The following is a 17577-nucleotide window of genomic DNA, read 5'->3' as shown; positions in this document are numbered from 1 at the left end:
TTGCAGCTAGAGACTTCTTTAGACAACTCTTTCTAATAGGATGTCCCCAGGATGATGCAGTTTTGACTTAATTAACATAATTTTGAGAGAAATTATTCATACATCAGCAAAAATATAGTTAAGATAATTGCACCATAGTTAGAGGCAAACTACCTAGTCAGAATATAAGGTTTAGGCCTAAATATAACTTTCAATAGGATACACCATTGAAAAATAACTTGTAGAAATCCCAATCAGGTTTTTTTCATACAAAGGTGCTTCTACAAAATATTTAGACGAGTTGCAATGCAAGTAGCAAAGTAAACGGTACTGCTACCACCTGCTGGTCATCTTTGGAAATTATACTATTTACACATAAAACAACCATATAACTTACAAAAAAAAAACAAGGTAGGCCTGGACATGGAGGAATCGCAATCACTAATACTTCCAGATAGCCTTTGATCCAATGTAAAAAAAAAAAAAAAAAAAGTATCTGTTCTTCACTCGACCATCTGTGATGAAGTTGAGAAGGAGCATCATAGTGTAGACTACTGCATGATCCCTTGTGGCTGTCCCTTTCCTGCGATCTTCTTAGAGCATTCCAGCAGAGCGTTGTGGATGTCTTTGGCACAAGAGATCTGAGACTTGATCATGCCAAGGTACTGGGAGTACGACAGTGACTCGTTCTGCACCGTGTCGGGCTTGGTGGCTGTGGGGACCAGGTTGGGGGAGTGTTTAGCACTGTCTATACTCTGGGAGAGGCACTCGTAGGCCAGCCGCTGTGTAGAAACAATATAAATGGTTATTAGATTCCCTTTTGACCATGACAGTGAGTGGATATGTGTGTGTGTGTGTGTGTGTGTGTGTGTGTGTGTGTGTGTGTGTGTGTGTGTGTGTGTGTGTGTGTGTACCAGGCAGAGTTCAAGTTGATCACAAAGGGCATAAAACTCCTCCAGACTTTTGTCAAAGCGTTGTGCGGGGAGATCGTTGGTTTTTCTAAAATGGTTTAAAAGAAAATCAATAGCGCTGTTATTAAATGCATTAAATCCTGGCAAGTGAAAGCATTGTGGCTTTGACCATCACTATGCTTTCACCTATGCAATGCGTGTAAGGAAGAATACATACATCCCATTATCAATTGCCATGTTGTGTTCCAAATTCGAAGACGCGATCCTCATGACAAACTGAAAGTAAGAGCAGACACCAATTTGTTCAATCGACACATCGATTAGCATGCAATCAAAGGCTAACACTGTCTGAGCACTCCGGACCCCATCAGTGTGTGATCAGGGTTGACCCCCACAGGTTACCTGCAGGCTCTCCTTCAGCTGCGGGATCAACATCTTGAACCTCTGGACCGGGTCCACGTCTTGTTGTTGACTAAGTTGTTGCTGTATAGACGTAGCTTGCTGCATCCCGGTCGGCGGAACCGCTCCTACACCCTGCTGCTGTTGCTGCGCTGCCATTTTGACCAACCTGGTAGATTCAGATCTCGTCTTGAACTCTCGCGTACTTTAAAACGAAGCCCGTAGTGAAGCAGGAGCGCCATTCGATTACACTCAGCACATCCAAAATGGCTGGAGCAGACGGAGACGACTCTCTGTACCCTATCGCCGTGCTCATCGACGAGCTGAGAAATGAAGATGTCCAGGTAATACTCTGCTGAATTATCAAGGACATATATCTGTGGAACATTGGGCATTGTCTGTGATGTGGTTCGTGCGTTTTGTGCTAAGTGAGCTAGTGCATGCTAACGTTAGCTGCTGCTGCAGCAGAGGCCCGACGCGATGCTCAGCCGGGCGACTCCGCCTTGCTGAGGGCTCACTGCTCCATTAGCAGCACATAGTCTCATAAATTCCTATATGTTGCCTACACAGCGGTCTGTGTTGTGTATACATGTGAAATATCTCCTGCGTGCTCTCGTCTTGGTGTATAAATACTGAGCTGTTGTATTTATCTGTAGGTCTGTAGCGCTGTTAGCAAGGGCTGCTATCAGTGTTGCTAACCGAGGAGACATAACCAGGTCCCAGGGCCCTAGTATAGGGTCAGACCTGTTAGTATGAGTCTGAACGTGTTTGATACACTTAGAGATCAGCCCTTATCCATAATGTTGATATTGATGAGTGTTTTCTGTATATTTAAAGTCGTGCATGCCTGCCCTCGACACAAAGTATGTGTAGGGTTGACTCCACCTTAACTAGACGAGAGCCTACCGCTGTAAATAATGAACAACGAATAGATTATAAACTCTGGTCACTGTTATTTTGTACCCAGAACCCAGAGTAACATGATGAATCTTAACGAAATTCTTTGATATTCCGTCAGTTACGACTCAACAGCATTAAGAAGCTGTCCACCATCGCCTTGGCTCTTGGAGTAGAGAGGACCCGCACTGAGTTGCTCCCCTTCCTGACAGGTATCAATTTATCCCTATCTTTAAACATGATTAAGCTCATTCAACACTTTAGTCGTCATCCAACAGGATCAAACATGTCTAGCATTTTCCTCCATGTCCAAAATATGCATTCTTACGTTATTTTGGAGCTTGTTACGGAGATATTCATCCGGACAGAGAGAAACTCAATCTTTAGGGACAATCTTCTACAGTGGCCAGCCAACTGCACGGCCTTCATTTTAAACCTTCAGATATTTTGTCTGTGTCTCCCGACACATTGTTTTGTTCGTCTTCCCAAAGCTCTAGGCACCGAATTTTGACACATTCGAATCGTTTGTATGTCACGTCTGGATCAGGCGTCAGGCGATTTTGATTCCCTGTTAACACTGAAACGAGTCATGACAATCGAATGTCCGATTTTTGAGACTAAACCGTAGCCAACATGTTAGACCTCACCCAACATGTTAGACCTCACCCAACATGTGAGACCTCACCCAACATGTGAGACCTCACCCAACATGTTCTACCACATCCAACATGTCCCACCTTATCCAACAAGTTTGACCTGCAATCCTTCTGCATTTAAAACCACATGGTTTCTCACAAACATATTTCTGTAACGTTTTATTTCCCTGTTAACAAGTCGCTGAGCTGTTGGAATTTATGTGTGAATGTGAGATACAAATCTACTTTGCTGTCCATCTTTAGATACCATCTATGATGAAGATGAGGTGCTCCTGGCCCTTGCCGAGCAGCTTGGAAACTTCACTATGCTGGTCGGCGGGCCAGAGTATGTCCACTGTCTCCTGGTGAGTTCTGACAACAAAACGTAACACTTTTGACCCTGGGAGGGAATTCCAAGATTATAGCTACACACATCGGTCTGATGTGCACATTTTATCACAACCATAGGACTCCTGAGTAAACTGGCGTGCACATCTGAAAACAGGAGCTTGAAGTCTGCTTGCTGTAATCGCATAATGCTTGTGTCACTGCAGCCTCCATTGGAGAGTCTGGCCACAGTAGAGGAGACGGTGGTGCGGGACAAGGCCGTGGAGTCACTGCGCAAGATATCTCAGGAGCACTCTCCAGTTGACCTGGAGGTCCACTTTGAGCCCCTGGTGAAGCGGCTGGCTAGCGGTGACTGGTTCACCTCCCGTACGTCCGCCTGCGGTCTCTTCAGCGTCTGCTATCCCCGAGTCTCCAGCACCGTCAAGGCTGAGATTCGCCAGTAAGTGGATTTCTCGCAAATGTAAAACAAAGTGCTTGCTATGAAACCCTTTGAGATGGATGCTTTGTCTTATTTGAACGGGCAATTGCTCAAACAGCGCGTTGTTTTCCATCCTTTTGTTAAATCAGTGTCTGGTTGTCTCCGTAGGCACTTCCGTACTTTGTGTTCTGATGACACTCCCATGGTGCGTCGTGCTGCTGCCTCCAAACTGGGGGAGTTTGCAAAGGTCTTGGAGCTGGATTATGTCAAGAGTGACATCATTTCCCTCTTCACCGCTCTGGCCTCCGACGAGCAGGTACGTGAGCCTCTGCTTTTGAACTATTATTCCCCTGACCCCAACTCAACCCTGGAGCTTTTATTGCTGGCATGTTTTACCCCAAAAAGGTTTAATTGACTACATTGCTTCCTCCAATCAGGACTCAGTGCGTCTGCTGGCGGTGGAGGCCTGTGTGAGCATCGCCACCCTGCTGCCTCAGGAGGATCTGGAGACCCTGGTCATGCCGACGCTGCGTCAGGCAGCTGAGGACAAGTCCTGGAGGGTCCGCTACATGGTGGCTGACAAGTTCTCAGAGGTCCGTTTTCTTTTCTTTCTGTCATTGTTAACAATTGTTAACCAACCAGTGTGGGAGTTAACTGCGTAATTTGACTAACTGGCCCGATGCATTAGTTTAGGATGGTGGTGAGACTCTACCCCGAAAAGAATGCACACCTCAACAAAAACGTTGCTTGCATAATTGAACAATACCTGTTCAGGACCACTTAAAAACATGCTCACATATGGCTTCACCTTAATCAGGAATCAAAATATTCATAATACGTTGGGAGTCAAATTCAAGTCCACCGAAGATTATGGTAGTTTTGCTAACGACAGATACTTGTATACCAAAGGAGTAGGGCTGGGTAAAAATATCGATTCATCAATGCACTGCAATTTATTTGTTCTCTATTCAATTTCGATTCAGAATTTTTTTTGAAATCGATTTATTTCCAAAAAAAGAAGAAGCTTACCGGTACTCAGTCATTGTAATCTAGAAGCGAGTATGCCTAAATGTACATGCCCTTTTACATTTGTCCATTTTATGATTATTACTTTTATGCTGCAAGTTTAGCTCAGGAACAATACTATACAATGGTGTATTCCCTTGTTGCTAGTTAGAGCACAATAAAATGGTTAATTCGTTTTTAAATGGTTAATTCTAAATAATATTTAGATGTTTTTGTCATCTGCACGTGTTATTGAATCGATATCGAAGCAATTGGATCAATATTGAATCTAATCGATATCGACTCAAGACCTAAAGAATCTAATTGAATTGTGAGGTACCAGGCAATACCCAGCCCTACAAAGCAGCCAAATAACTTGAAGCAACTTTTTGAAATAACTTCCTTAAGCATGAATGGACAGGAAGCCGATAGTGTGCTTATGCATGTTTTCAGCAGATATTTTTTGTCCAAAAATTGGCACGCTTCTGACTCTGAGAAACAAGAATAAAATGTTTTTGGCGCAGACAAAACCTCCCACGGTTTCAGTAGCTGGACTGGCCTCTATTTGGAAGACTTCTTATAAATTTAACCTAGTTGAGACTTATTTTATAATCAAATCCCTTCGTCGTCAGGCTTTCGAGGTATAATGGTTATTACTCATATTATTTCAGACTTTCCGAGTTCCAGCACATTTCTAGATTAGGGATTGACCGAAGCCGTAGCTGGTAACCGATACGCCGATACTGATTTTCTTGAGCCGATAATACCTTAGAAATCCAGAGTTCTCGCAAGAGCACAATTTGAATTTGCTCAGCGAGTCACTCTTGGAACGAGCATTATACTCGTGTATATTCTGGGCCTCCCCTGGCCCAGAACATTAATCAATCACATCGATGTATCAATCTAGGCGGGCAAAAAGCGTTGCTGTTTTACCGACCGCATACGGCAAGAGTCTTATCTATTGGTTAGCTCCACTGGTCTGGATACGTCATCCCTTGTATTTTTCTGATTGGTCGTAGAGTTATCCAATGTGTGTTATCCAGTGATATTTTCAAATGCATGCTTGGTGCCGCCTCTCGAGTTCGGCCATTTTCATTACTCGTTGCCAGACCCTACAGCTTTCTAGATGTGGGTCTGGATTTCCAGGCTAAGCCTGCCTCAATTTACATCATAAAAATTACACAATGATGATAACAAATGTTACAATGTCTCAATTTAAAAGAAATGAACATTTATTGAACTGTCTGTAAATCATGGCAAAAAAAAACATTGGGCGATACTGAAAAAAATATTGGCCGATACGATAAACGTTAAAAAAAGCAAATATCGGCCAATAATATCGGCTGGCCGATATATTGGTCGATCACTGTTTTAGATCCTCATGTGATGTGCTCCATTTGGTTGTTGACTGCGGTTATCTCTTTGAATTCAGCTTCAGAAAGCGGTCGGCCCGGAGATCACCAAGAACGATCTGGTCCCGGCCTTCCAGAACCTTCTGAAGGATTGTGAAGCTGAGGTCCGCGCGGCAGCAGCCAACAAAGTCAAAGGTGCTTTTACATGTTGGAGCACCCGCACTGTAATGATTATTCTAAGTTTTTCTTTGTTCATTAATAAAGAAAATAAGTTAATCGACCAAAATGTTGTTTGGCCTCAAAAAAGGCCAAACAACCTTATGTTTTTTGACGACATACCATTATAAACACATTGTCTGCTGATTTCTGTAAATATTTGAGGCTTTAACACGATGTAACTTACTTTAACACAATTTATTTTCAGAATTCTGTGAGAATCTTCCAGAGGACAGTCGTGAGCAGATCATCATGACTCACATTCTGCCATGCGTCAAGGTAAAGGCCTTATACGGTTCACACCGTCTAAAGAGCTGCTGCCCCACTCAGACCATCATGTGCGGCAAACCTCTCTTGGATTTATGACTCAAACACAAATGGAGCACAAATTAATATAGCTCTTCCTTGAGGCGTTGTGACAGTCATGGGTTCTTGTCATGCCCCTTCATGAAAGGCAGAATGTCCAATGCTGCAGTAGGCTGTGTGAACAACAGGTGGCACTGTTTGTTAAAGTATTTCACCCAGAGCAATTAACATCTGATCAGAATCCTTAAGGGCATTGCCAGTAAATATTTTCTTTTGTTCAAGCCGTTTATTTTTTTAACCTTTTTATTATTTAACTTTACTTTGATTTATACGTTAGATTTAATACACAACATGCTTCTCATTAATGTACTAACGTAGCTTTTTCAGCCAATATTGTCACAATCTGCTGACAGTTTTTAGAATGACTAGAATTTGAGTATGGACTGAAGAGTGAGCATGCATTTAGAAAGCCTTGGTAATGGTTTTAATTCCATTGGATCCATATCGTTGTTATATGCACTGCAGCCAATGGAATTAAAAATGATATTGTAGACACCTGCCCTGCCACTGTGACCAGAACGTCAACTGGCTGCATGTCTTCATCTAGCACCGGTACATATGCTGCTGTAAACTAAAGGTTCATATGCGCCATGTTGGTGAATATCGACCAGATCCATTTCCATCACAAATAACTTGGATGGGAGCCATAGTGTTGATGGGGACTAACAATACACGAGAGCAACTCTCTGATACACATGATCTCATATTGTTGAGGCTAGATTGGAGTATCGCCTCTCGCTGACAACCGCGCCCTCTTTCCTGCCCGCATCAACCGTGTTCAGTTAAATGTATTAAATTTGGAACTTCAACCCCAAGATATGGAGTAGACCCCGCTTCATCCTAAGACCTGTTGTTGTGTTTGTATTGGTGAAAGCTGTAATGAATCGGGAGGACGGTGGTGAGTCACTCTCTGACTGGTCCCTCTCTACCTTCTCCTCCCACCAGGAACTCGTGTCTGACACCAACCAGCACGTCAAGTCCGCCCTTGCCTCCGTCATCATGGGCCTCTCCACCATCCTGGGGAAGGACAACACCGTCGAACACTTACTGCCCCTGTTCCTGGCTCAGCTCAAGGACGAGGTAAACGGAGAGATCTCTACCTTCGTTGGCCTCCGTTACGTGCTTTTGGCGTCATCTGGTATCAGGCCAACCGTGTGATCTGAGCAGCCTCACGCAAGAGTAGACATTTTGGCCTGGCCGGCTCTCCTTAATGCTGTTGAGCCACAGTTCTCAGATGCACGTCTCTCCTACCTGGCCTGGAAGGGAAGATGAGTCACCAAGGACGTCAGTTGGTCTGTCGGCGGTATAAGTAGATTGCAACGGAAGCCGTGTCCATTACAGTGGATAAAGACTGTTAAGATCTTCTAACAGGCTTACTCAAGGCCCTATTTGCGAGGTTTATGGCACACATGCATGTATCAGTATATAAGTAGCGTTTTATTGTGTTATGCCGCAGATGTTTTTTTGGTATTTGGTCGAAGACAGCTGTATACTGACTGCATTATGGCTTACACTTACGAGTTACGACAAACTAACATCCCCCTACCATGTCCTTGGAAACGGCCTCTCTTAAGCTCCTTCCGTGATTGACTTAGAGTCAGTGGTGCTGATTGTCAACATAGTAATCTAGGCCATTGTATCACTAACTGTAATAAGACTTTTATGGGAAAATTTTGAAAATTCCTATGTTTTTGCCGTTCTTCCCAAAACACAATGTGGACTTTCCACTCTGCTGCGAACGCAGGTGGGGTTATTCCCCCCCCAAATATTTTTTTTATTTTTTTTTAATCTGTTTGAAATCCCTCTGAAACGGTGGGTTCACTCACTGGCTCTTTAAGTAAACGTGTCTTCAACGTCTCTGAAGCCCTATTTAAAGATGGCCCGTTTTCTGCAAAGCACCCAACAGATCATCGGTGCGTTACTAACGCGATTACAGTGTGCGAACCCTGTTGCAAATTCAAGGTACAAACATCAGAAGATGTCGATGATGGAGAGCATGAATAATGAACATTTTCAGTGTTTGTTAAACAAATCCACTGCTCATCTTGTTGGTCGTACCAGGGCGACTGTGCCTGTGCCAGATCTCATGGCATGCTTGTTCTACTTGCTTAACAAGCTTTCCATCAAGTGTCAAGCTAATGCGCCCGTTCTCAGGCCGTGAATCAGCGTTCTGGCTGGGGTGGAATAACACAATCTGTTTGGCAGTTGTCATTGTTACTTCCCGTTCCAAATGTATGGGAAACATAAGGCTGAGGGGATGTACACGCTCAAAGTGTATCCAAGCCACTTCGTTTGAGCCGGGCTTCGTGCTAATTGCTAATAAATTACTACAGTGTTATAGTACACAAGTTCTACCCCAATTTCAACACTTATTTTCTTCATTAAGTTGTTTGTTTCCGTGGCCAGCAATTGTTTTTATTTGGGTTTATCAGAGCCCGGTGTGAGTCTCCCTACTCCTCCCTGTGTGTCCTTGTCTAGTGCCCTGAGGTGCGCCTGAACATCATCTCCAACCTGGACTGCGTCAACGAGGTGATCGGCATTCGCCAGCTGTCCCAGTCCCTGCTTCCCGCCATCGTGGAGCTGGCCGAGGACGCCAAGTGGAGGGTCCGCCTGGCCATCATCGAGTACATGCCCCTGTTGGCGGGGCAGCTGGTGAGTCGAGCACCGTCACGTGCCAAGTGCTCCTGTCCCCGACACTGGGAGTACGGTTGACCTGGTGGACGAGGTGGTAGTGATCTGTTCGCTGTGTTGCAGGGAGTGGAGTTCTTCGACGAGAAGCTCAACACTCTGTGCATGGCCTGGCTCATCGATCACGGTAAGACACCCTGCGTTTCTGTCCTTTATGATCATCCCTGTAGGTTGATTTTTATGTGTCACTCACAGCCGGCTTATGTTAGCCACGCCACGACTGCTGATGTCATCCGTACATACCCGGGTATCGTGCGTCTCTATGAAGGGTTTAATGGAGGGGGGGGGGGACGGTAGATGTGAGAATCGGCAGCTCTTTGTCTGTTCACCGTGCCAATATTAGAGTGCTGTGAATGACGCAGCTCTCTGAGGTCCTGTCCTCATGAAGTAGCTTTAGATATGCAAGGAGAGAACCAACGTACAACACAATACCGTATTTGAATGGCATGGATTCGTTCCAGACCTAGAAAACCACAGGCGAGACGACATAGTTGGTGGTGTTTCTTTGTCTGATAATATTTCATCATGTTGTCTAAACCCACTTGCTCTGCTGGCATGGGATGCACCATGGTCTGTGCGTTTGTAAGACACTGTAGTCTTTAACTGAACTCAAATCATCTGATCTGAAATTCTTTGCATCTCTGAAGCAGTAAACAACACATTCACGACTTTGTTTTGATAGTTGATAAAAACAATTCCTGCACTTGCCTGTGGACTTGGGAATAGTCATGCAAGCCTGCACACTGCTATAATGTTGCAATTCAGAGAAACCTCTGCCTGTCTCGGTAGATATTCTTCACATCAAATTTCCCAATCACACAGACACACAGACATACAGACAGAGAGAGAGAGAGAGAGAGAGAAGACAAAGGACCAGCTGGGTTACGTCCTTGGAATTTTGTGTGTTTGGCTGAATCTAGGGTTACGGCTGCTTTGCCCTTGCATAAGCCATAATCTTGCTTGCAAGGGTGGGTGGGGGGGGGGGGGACAAACATACATGGACAATACAGTGGGTCAACAATCCACCATGCCCAGCCAAGTTCACCAGGCAGCGTTATTGAGCTGACATGTCTGGTTCACACGTTTACGTTCAGGCTGTGGTGGGACAATTTGAGCCCCCCTAAGCAGACTTCCCTCAACGGGAGGATGTAGTGTAGCCTCTCTGATCTGAACACTGCCACTCAAATCAGACCACTCTTTGAGAGCCTGTTCCTGTGCCATGCTATGTGTGGAGCAGCGGTCTGATTACAGTCTGAAGTGACACGCTGTGTCTGCGCAGACCTGTCGCGCGCCGTCCCGGCAGAGCCAGCCCTTCTACTGAAGGGCCACTCGGGCATCCTCTTGAGCACCGTGTCATTTTCAAGTTATCCAAATGGGGCGTTCGATCCTGGTGACGTCAGCCTTTGCTTAGTGACGGCCTGTTCCAGCCCAGCTGTGTTTAGTTTTCTAAATCAGTTTCACGCTAAATGTATCCACTTACTGGTAACGGTCGCGGTGACTGACTCGCGCAGGATGACTCATCGCCCACATTGTGGTCCCCTTTCCTCAGTGTATGCCATCCGCGAGGCGGCCACCTGTAACCTGATGAAGCTGGTGGAGAAGTTTGGAGCAGAGTGGGCCCAGAACACCATCGTCCCCAAGGTGCTGGGCATGGCCAACGACCCCAACTACCTCCACAGGATGACCACCCTCTTCTGCATCAACGTGAGTCCCCGGCCTCCCCTTAAAGCCCGCTCACCTTCTTTATGTTCTCCGTTTCGCCCATCAGTGTCACGTGATCCATTAGTATCTCAGTGGCTGATGTGCAGCTGTGTTGCATCGGTGATGTTGTCCTCCAGGCCCTGTCGGAGGCCTGCGGCCAGGACATCACCACCAAGCAGATGCTGCCGGTGGTCCTCAAGATGTCTAACGACCAGGTGGCCAACGTCCGCTTCAACGTGGCCAAGTCCCTCCAGAAGATCGGCCCGGTCCTTGACAGCAAGTGCGTAGTCCTTGCGTTCCACTGCTGTGCTATTTCCCACAGCTCTATCACGTGTACAAAGTGCCCCTACTTCAGCTTCTCACTCTGATTGTGGTGTGTTTGTCTACAGTGCCCTTCAGTCAGAAGTGAAGCCAGTGCTTGAGAAGCTGGCCACAGACACAGATATGGATGTCAAATATTTTGCCCAAGAGGCCATCAGTGGTAAGCTTGTTTTCCCTCCTCCTGCAGCAGAGACAAGCCTGTATGTTCGCTTTTACTGCTCTGGTAAACCTGATGATCATGCTGTTTTTGTTTCTTCCTCCACAGTTCTGTCCCTGGCGTAAATCCGATAAAGCGGTTACCCACCCAACGGCACAACACAAAACACTTGCCAGATATTTATTGATGTTCAGAATCAACTGGTTAATGAATAAAGAACTAGGCTGTTAACAACTGCTATATCCTTTTTTTCTTTTTTTACTGTTCATGGTAGTTCTCAAAGTTGATGAGATTGCATTTGTGGTGCATGCTGATGTGCTACTGTAACCCATGCCACATTCCTCCCCACCAACGCCCATGGCCGCTATTATTCTGTACTCTGTCATTGCTGTTTACCTTTCGGTCAACTAGCGCCTCTGGCTCTGTGCTGTGGCTCTTTCTCTCCCAGTGCTAGGACTCTTGTTATCCAGCTTTTCCACTAAGATGCGCTTGAAATGGTGGAATGATGGTCAGTTGGCCATGGTAGTTTAGGCTCGCTGTGCTATTCGGTTGCCCCGTAAAGAGTTCCTAATGATTTGTCACTTGACGTTGGCTCTTAGAATTCTTTGTGTACCAAAGAATTGGGTTAAAGAACGCAATCCTCGTTCCACCATGGGTCCTCGCTTCAAGGCTCATCAAATGGGTTATAAACCACCTGAGAGAGTGCATGGTTTATCATTTTTGTGGGATCCGGCCGAAAGGTTGCATAATGTTTTATGGTGTTGGGGTGGTTATGGGTGGGATTGTATTATTGTGGGTTTGGAAGGGGGGGGTCCTGTATTTCTCTCAAACCTTGTTTTGTTTTTTTCCTCCCCTTGTTCAATATTTTTTCCTTAAATAAACTTGGATTGTTGATTTGTCTATAACAAAAGACTGCTTTTAATTTCGATTCAACATGACATGATGTACTACTGTATCTTGACCTGAATAAAGTAACACAAAATGTGAGCTTTGTGTGCTTAATGCTGGATTTGAAGGTACTCGGACCCATTTAACTGTAGCTGGGACTTAACAAAACAATCCCATTTAAAATGCATTAATGTAATCCCTTTTAATTCTGCCAAATTTCATTCAATTTTAGATGGAAATAAAGAAACAAACAATACGGGCTACAGCAAGGTTTTAACAGTACTTATCGGAGTCTCCATCAACTTGCTCGTAGTCGTACTTTGATCTCATCTCCAACTGGGAACAGCCCAAAATATTGAAGATGAGTCTCAGATGTTCCCCGCCCTCGTGTGTTTGGAGAGCTCTGACCCGTTGGCGCGCTGCAGTGCAGATGAAAGTAGAGATCAAGCCGTTTTCAGGCCCAGTAGGAAACGGGAGGGAGACCCGCTGGCTTTAAAGGACAAGGCGCACTTAATTCAATGTCTTTCGTAAGACCAAATCATTTAGCAGGGGAACACTTTCAAAAAAGCGTGGGGTTGCCTGAGGGCTGTTTAAAATGAATTGAAAATAAAAATTGTATTCAGTGTTTGTGTTGCACTATTTAGCATATTGTTGACCTAGATAGGCAGTTTGTTAGATGAAAAACATAAAATGCAAATGCTATGCTTCTCTTCATGCAGCAGATGTTAGGAGCTCTGTCAGAGTAACCCTTTAGTCTAGCTTTTGTGAGCGGTTGGGACAGCGGTGTTGCATGCGCGCCAATGTAAACAATTCCCCCAATCAACTCAATGGCACCCATATTTAAATGTACCTCATCATTGTGTTTTATGCAAATAGTTTGGTTTGCCTGCATCATCTGTGCACAATCACAGGCAAGTGTTGCAGTCGCCTTCCGCATCAGAAAGGGCTCCAGTGAGCTCTTTCCAAAACTGCCTGGGTGCTCTAGTTGGTGAGTAGCAGGAGGGGTCGTTTGGTGGATGTCCACACACCTGGAACACCAATTAGAAACACAGGCTGACGCTGGCCCCCGGTATACCGTTCCACTGCGATGCCACTGAAGCGGGACTCACACGGAGCACACCTGCTGTGTGTCTGGTATGCAACCAAAGAAGAGCAGAGCATTTAGTACGGTCTGTGATCCCGACACAGCGGAGATATGAACTGCAATTTTCTCCCGACAAATCTTCATTAAAACCCGATTACTTTGGGGCTCGGCTTAATCCATGTCTAAATCCATTTGAGTTCATGAGGCAGTAATGAACAGCAGCAACCTAATTCCTTCTATTTAGATCCTGTTATTTTAGGGATTTTCTGCAGTCTGAGCCCTGACAGCATGGGGAGCCGTGACGTCAATGCAGATGCCTCTGAGGACCATGCCGTTTATAACCAAAGGCTTCCTTCCGTCCATGCATCTATCTATATATCCATCCATCCGTCTATATATAAGGTCTATCTATATGTCCATCTATATCTACTATCTGTTTATCAATCTATCTAGACAGTGTTACTGCAAAAATAAAAAAGACATGTTAACAGTTGAATGTTCCTCCCGTGAACATTTGAAGCTCACGTGAACCGCGCCTCTGCTGACCAGCTGTGTTTACCTTTACATGCAGAGGCATTGGAATGTTGCGAAACAAAGGCAGCCTTGACATCAATAAAGAATTAATTTCCTGCCAGCATCTTAGTACAATGGTCGACCCCATACCCGCAGACCGGCCCTGTCTGCCCCGTCCTCAAGTTATTCATTGCTATACTGATACCCACATGCCAGACATACTGGACTGGACTTGCCCTTGAACATATCCTCGTCCTCCCCCACCATTCAGTGATCAGCAATCAGAGCGATCCGTTCCCCGATGAAAGACGTAATCACTGCCCACAGCTAAAGAGCGTTAGTCAGCAGGCAGGCCTGTTCCTGGTGCAGGGGGGATCCGGTCCTGTGATCTCTCCGCTCCGAAGACACAGACGGACGGTGTCATCCGGCCTGTGTGTGTGCGTTGTCCCGGCAACCATTGATGTCATCCCTGTACTCCTTGGCCCGACCAGTTAGCCGGCATCCCCTCGTTTAGTCTTCTTCTTTCAAATCAGATCCCCCAATGTGCCACCACCGCCCCCCCCCCCCCCCCACTCCCACCCCCACTCCCACCCCCACCCACCGACACCCTCATCGGTGAGCAAAGCACCCATCTATTACGCAGTATGTAGCAGAGCTGTCTTAAGGACGAGCTGACCACTCAGACCTAGGGCAATGCCTTCGACCCCCAACCACAGCAAGTTGAGGAAAGCATAGGAAAGAACACCATGTCTGTTGCTGGTGGCTTGATATCCCACTTGAAGTCATGACATTGCAGCCAAATCCCTCTTCTCCCCCTCTTCTATTATGTGTCTTAAACATGTGTGACACTTCTATGACCCTTACCTACGTTGTTTTTTTGTTCTGAGTGACAGTTGATGTTGCCCACTACCGATCCCCCCCCCCCCTCCCTTCAACATCAGCGTCGTCAGCGTCAGCGTCGAGCGGCGACCAGCTAAATCTGGCTGCCGCTTAAACAGCCCCGGTTCTTATCAATGCCGGTAAATTATTCAGATTCTCTTCCAGTCTGTTACACTGGGACTGTAGTATGAGAGGGGACACACACACACACACACACACACACACACACACACACACACACACACACACACACACACACACACACACACACACACACATACACTGGGTTGGGCTGGCTTCTATAGAACAGTAGCAGGACATTATATAAGTTTACACTCAGGTCAGCATGTTCTCCTCCATTGTAGGTATGTATGTATGTATCTCTTTGTGTGTGTGTGTGTGTGTGTGTGTGTGTGTGTGTGTGTGTGTGTGTGTGTGTGTGTGTGTGTGTGTGTGTGTGTGTGTGTGTGTGTGTGTGTGTGTGTGTGTGTGACTCCTGGACTGCTGTTCTGTGGATCATTGACACTCCAGAAACACTCACACATGTTTAAGTGCTTTTAGTGTACGTCGAAATGGTTGTGTATTTTGGGAGTACAGCAGGACTCGCTGCTGTAGCTGCTTCTCGCCTGAGGCCCTTGTCTGGTGTCTCCTGAAACATAATTCTTGCTTGGTGATATTTTTAGGCTAAAGTTCTAGGAAGCAGTTCATCTGGCCCAGCTGATAGGACCAACAGTATGTTCTCTGTTGGCGGTAGACCCTGGCATATATGTATTTGCACAAAAAGTTGCTGAAATGTCATTAGTGATACACGATTGATTGATTGATTGATTGATTGATTGTCTTTATTTCTAACATGTAAGCAATAAAAAAAACATGATTATTCATCAATTAATGATTATCAATTGATTATTAATAGATGAAAAATAAAAGAGACAACAAAAAAAAATGATAATCACATGGAAAAGATTCTTATGTCCCCAACATATATAATACATTTATATTTGGAAGGGAAAGAGGACAAAAGGGAAGTGTTTGGCCCGTGCCCAGCTGACCTGGATGTACACCGGGCCCAGCTTTCACTAGTCTGCATCAGATAGGCTTTTAGCTCCTGCAACACAAATACATGTAAAGTTGCACATCTGCTGGTCTTGGGTGGATGGTGAAAATCCCTGGACACCATCCAATACAAATAGATGTAAAGTTGTATGTGCCAGTTTGTCTTACTTTACATGCGATGCTCATGGTCGTAAAAATAATAGAAAGTGAGTCAGCCAAAGAGTTCATCATTAACCAAGCTAGTGCAACTATCAACTCCTGCCTTTCTTTGTTGAGTTTGCATGTTCAACCCGGACCAGAAACATGCAAACAGCGCTCCTGCCCTGCCGGTAACTGACGCAAGGCACTGCAAACAAGAGTTGATTCACTGGGCGCCACATTGCGTGGTAGCCCTCTGCTCCTTGCAGGTTAGGTTAGGTCAAAGGCAAATACATGAATTACTCCTTCGGGATTAATAGTGTTTCTTATTATTATTATTATTATTTGACCACACATTTATTCAAGATAATAAGTTAATTCTAATGCGTCCACAAATACTACATGAAAAGACCACATTATACTTTAATTGCTCCTCAATAAAGCAATGTATTTGATAATAGCCCCAAGTGTCAGCTCGAGAGGACTCCTTTACACCGAATGTGACGTCACGCTAAACAAAGAACAGCCTCTGGTGAATCGATCTATCGCTGGGGATGTGGGTTTCCGGCTCATCAAGGACGGTTTACTGGAAGTAGCCTACTTGGCACAATTCATGTTTTTCAAGCCATTGCCCCTCCCCACCCCCTCTTCCCTACCAAGGGATCCTAATTTCGACAGCTCCACATGCATGTGTTCCTGAATCCTAAGCACTGTCTTTCATTGCATTGCGTTTATACAAAGGCATTGCGTGGGAGCGCTAGAGGGAATCAAATGAGAATAGAAAACTATAGTGCAATATGTCTTTGTTCAGGGACTATTGTTTTCTTCCAGTTAAACTGGTGATCAGGGTAATTATTAACGGAGTGACTGTCAAACAGCCACCCGGCAAACATTCTGACTCTTACACGCGCACGTGTATGCGCGAACACGGGGTTTGTTTCATATCAGCTGATCCTTTCGCCGCTCCAGGGTTTTTAGCTACTGTGTCGTTTTATAGTTTGATGAAGTATGACACATGATCAATTAATACAATACCAAACATTAACCTACAAAGCCTTATTATTGTCTTACCACTTGGTTATATTTGAGGTGTCAAGAATCAATAGGTTCCAGGCGCTTGTTATATTGACGATTTTATTATCCACCACATTCGCTAATTTTTTTATTTTTTATTATGGTTTAATTATATCCATGTAGTGTTCGTTATCGTCTCTCGCACCTCCCTCCCGACCAATCACAGCGCGTCCGTTTTTCAATGAGCTCTTAATAGAGTGGCGAAGTCACGCCCCTTCCGGTAGGGCTCATGGGACCTATGAGATCGAAAAATATGAATGGGTGTCAATGGAGAGAAAATAATTATTTTCTGGTCCCAGTCTTTATATGCCCTGGATTACACATATGTTGTTTGTGGATTTAAATGATAATTTTTCATGCAAAGAAAACTAAAAATGTTCGAGAAGAAGTTTGATAATTTTAGGTTTTACGTGAGGCCGCTTTGTGAACTACAGCTCTTCGCTGCTCTAGACGCATATGATATACGTCACCACACCACACCCGCCCTTGGAACTCGGCAGAGATGGCGATCTCTCTGCCCCACTTCACCGCTTTTTCCAAGGGGAGGATAAA

The 17577-nt window shown here is 45.1% G+C and overlaps 2 protein-coding genes across 2 annotated transcripts; one reads left to right on the top strand and one right to left on the bottom strand.

The window, feature by feature from the left end:
* Positions 1–218: 218 nt before the first annotated feature.
* med29 (mediator complex subunit 29) lies at positions 219–1448 on the bottom strand. The gene is made up of 4 exons (XM_060075342.1): positions 1293–1448; positions 1108–1166; positions 894–978; positions 219–761 (listed from the first exon to the last, which is right to left on the bottom strand). Exons 1-4 carry the CDS (start codon positions 1446–1448, stop codon positions 531–533), a joined length of 531 nt encoding a protein of 176 aa, XP_059931325.1. The 3' UTR covers positions 219–530.
* A 52-nt stretch (positions 1449–1500) lies between these two features.
* Positions 1501–12380, top strand: ppp2r1bb (protein phosphatase 2, regulatory subunit A, beta b). Its single transcript, XM_060075335.1, has 15 exons — positions 1501–1633; positions 2308–2398; positions 3086–3186; positions 3376–3608; positions 3756–3903; positions 4025–4180; positions 6025–6139; positions 6369–6439; positions 7472–7606; positions 9005–9178; positions 9281–9341; positions 10764–10918; positions 11053–11195; positions 11305–11396; positions 11502–12380. The coding sequence occupies exons 1-15, from the start codon at positions 1556–1558 to the stop codon at positions 11516–11518; spliced, it is 1770 nt and encodes a 589-aa protein (XP_059931318.1). The 5' UTR covers positions 1501–1555; the 3' UTR covers positions 11519–12380.
* Positions 12381–17577: the final 5197 nt, after the last annotated feature.

This window comes from Gadus macrocephalus, chromosome 16 (assembly GCF_031168955.1).
Source record: "Gadus macrocephalus chromosome 16, ASM3116895v1".
In the NCBI taxonomy this organism is placed as follows: domain Eukaryota; kingdom Metazoa; phylum Chordata; class Actinopteri; order Gadiformes; family Gadidae; genus Gadus; species Gadus macrocephalus.
The sequence above is the reverse complement of the archived record's forward strand: the minus strand, read 5'-3'. Positions and strand labels throughout refer to the sequence as shown.

Coding starts and splice junctions, on each gene's coding strand:
- ppp2r1bb (XM_060075335.1), top strand. CDS start 1,556: ATGGCTGGAGCAGACGGAGACGACTCTCTGTACCCTATCGCCGTGCTC. Junction 3,609..3,755: donor GTCAAGGCTGAGATTCGCCA/GTAAGTGGATTT, acceptor TTGTCTCCGTAG/GCACTTCCGTACTTTGTGTT. Junction 11,196..11,304: donor GGCCCGGTCCTTGACAGCAA/GTGCGTAGTCCT, acceptor GTTTGTCTACAG/TGCCCTTCAGTCAGAAGTGA.
- med29 (XM_060075342.1), bottom strand. CDS start 1,448: ATGGCAGCGCAGCAACAGCAGCAGGGTGTAGGAGCGGTTCCGCCGACC. Junction 979..1,107: donor ATGGCAATTGATAATGGGAT/GTATGTATTCTT, acceptor AAACCATTTTAG/AAAAACCAACGATCTCCCCG. Junction 762..893: donor ATCAACTTGAACTCTGCCTG/GTACACACACAC, acceptor GTTTCTACACAG/CGGCTGGCCTACGAGTGCCT.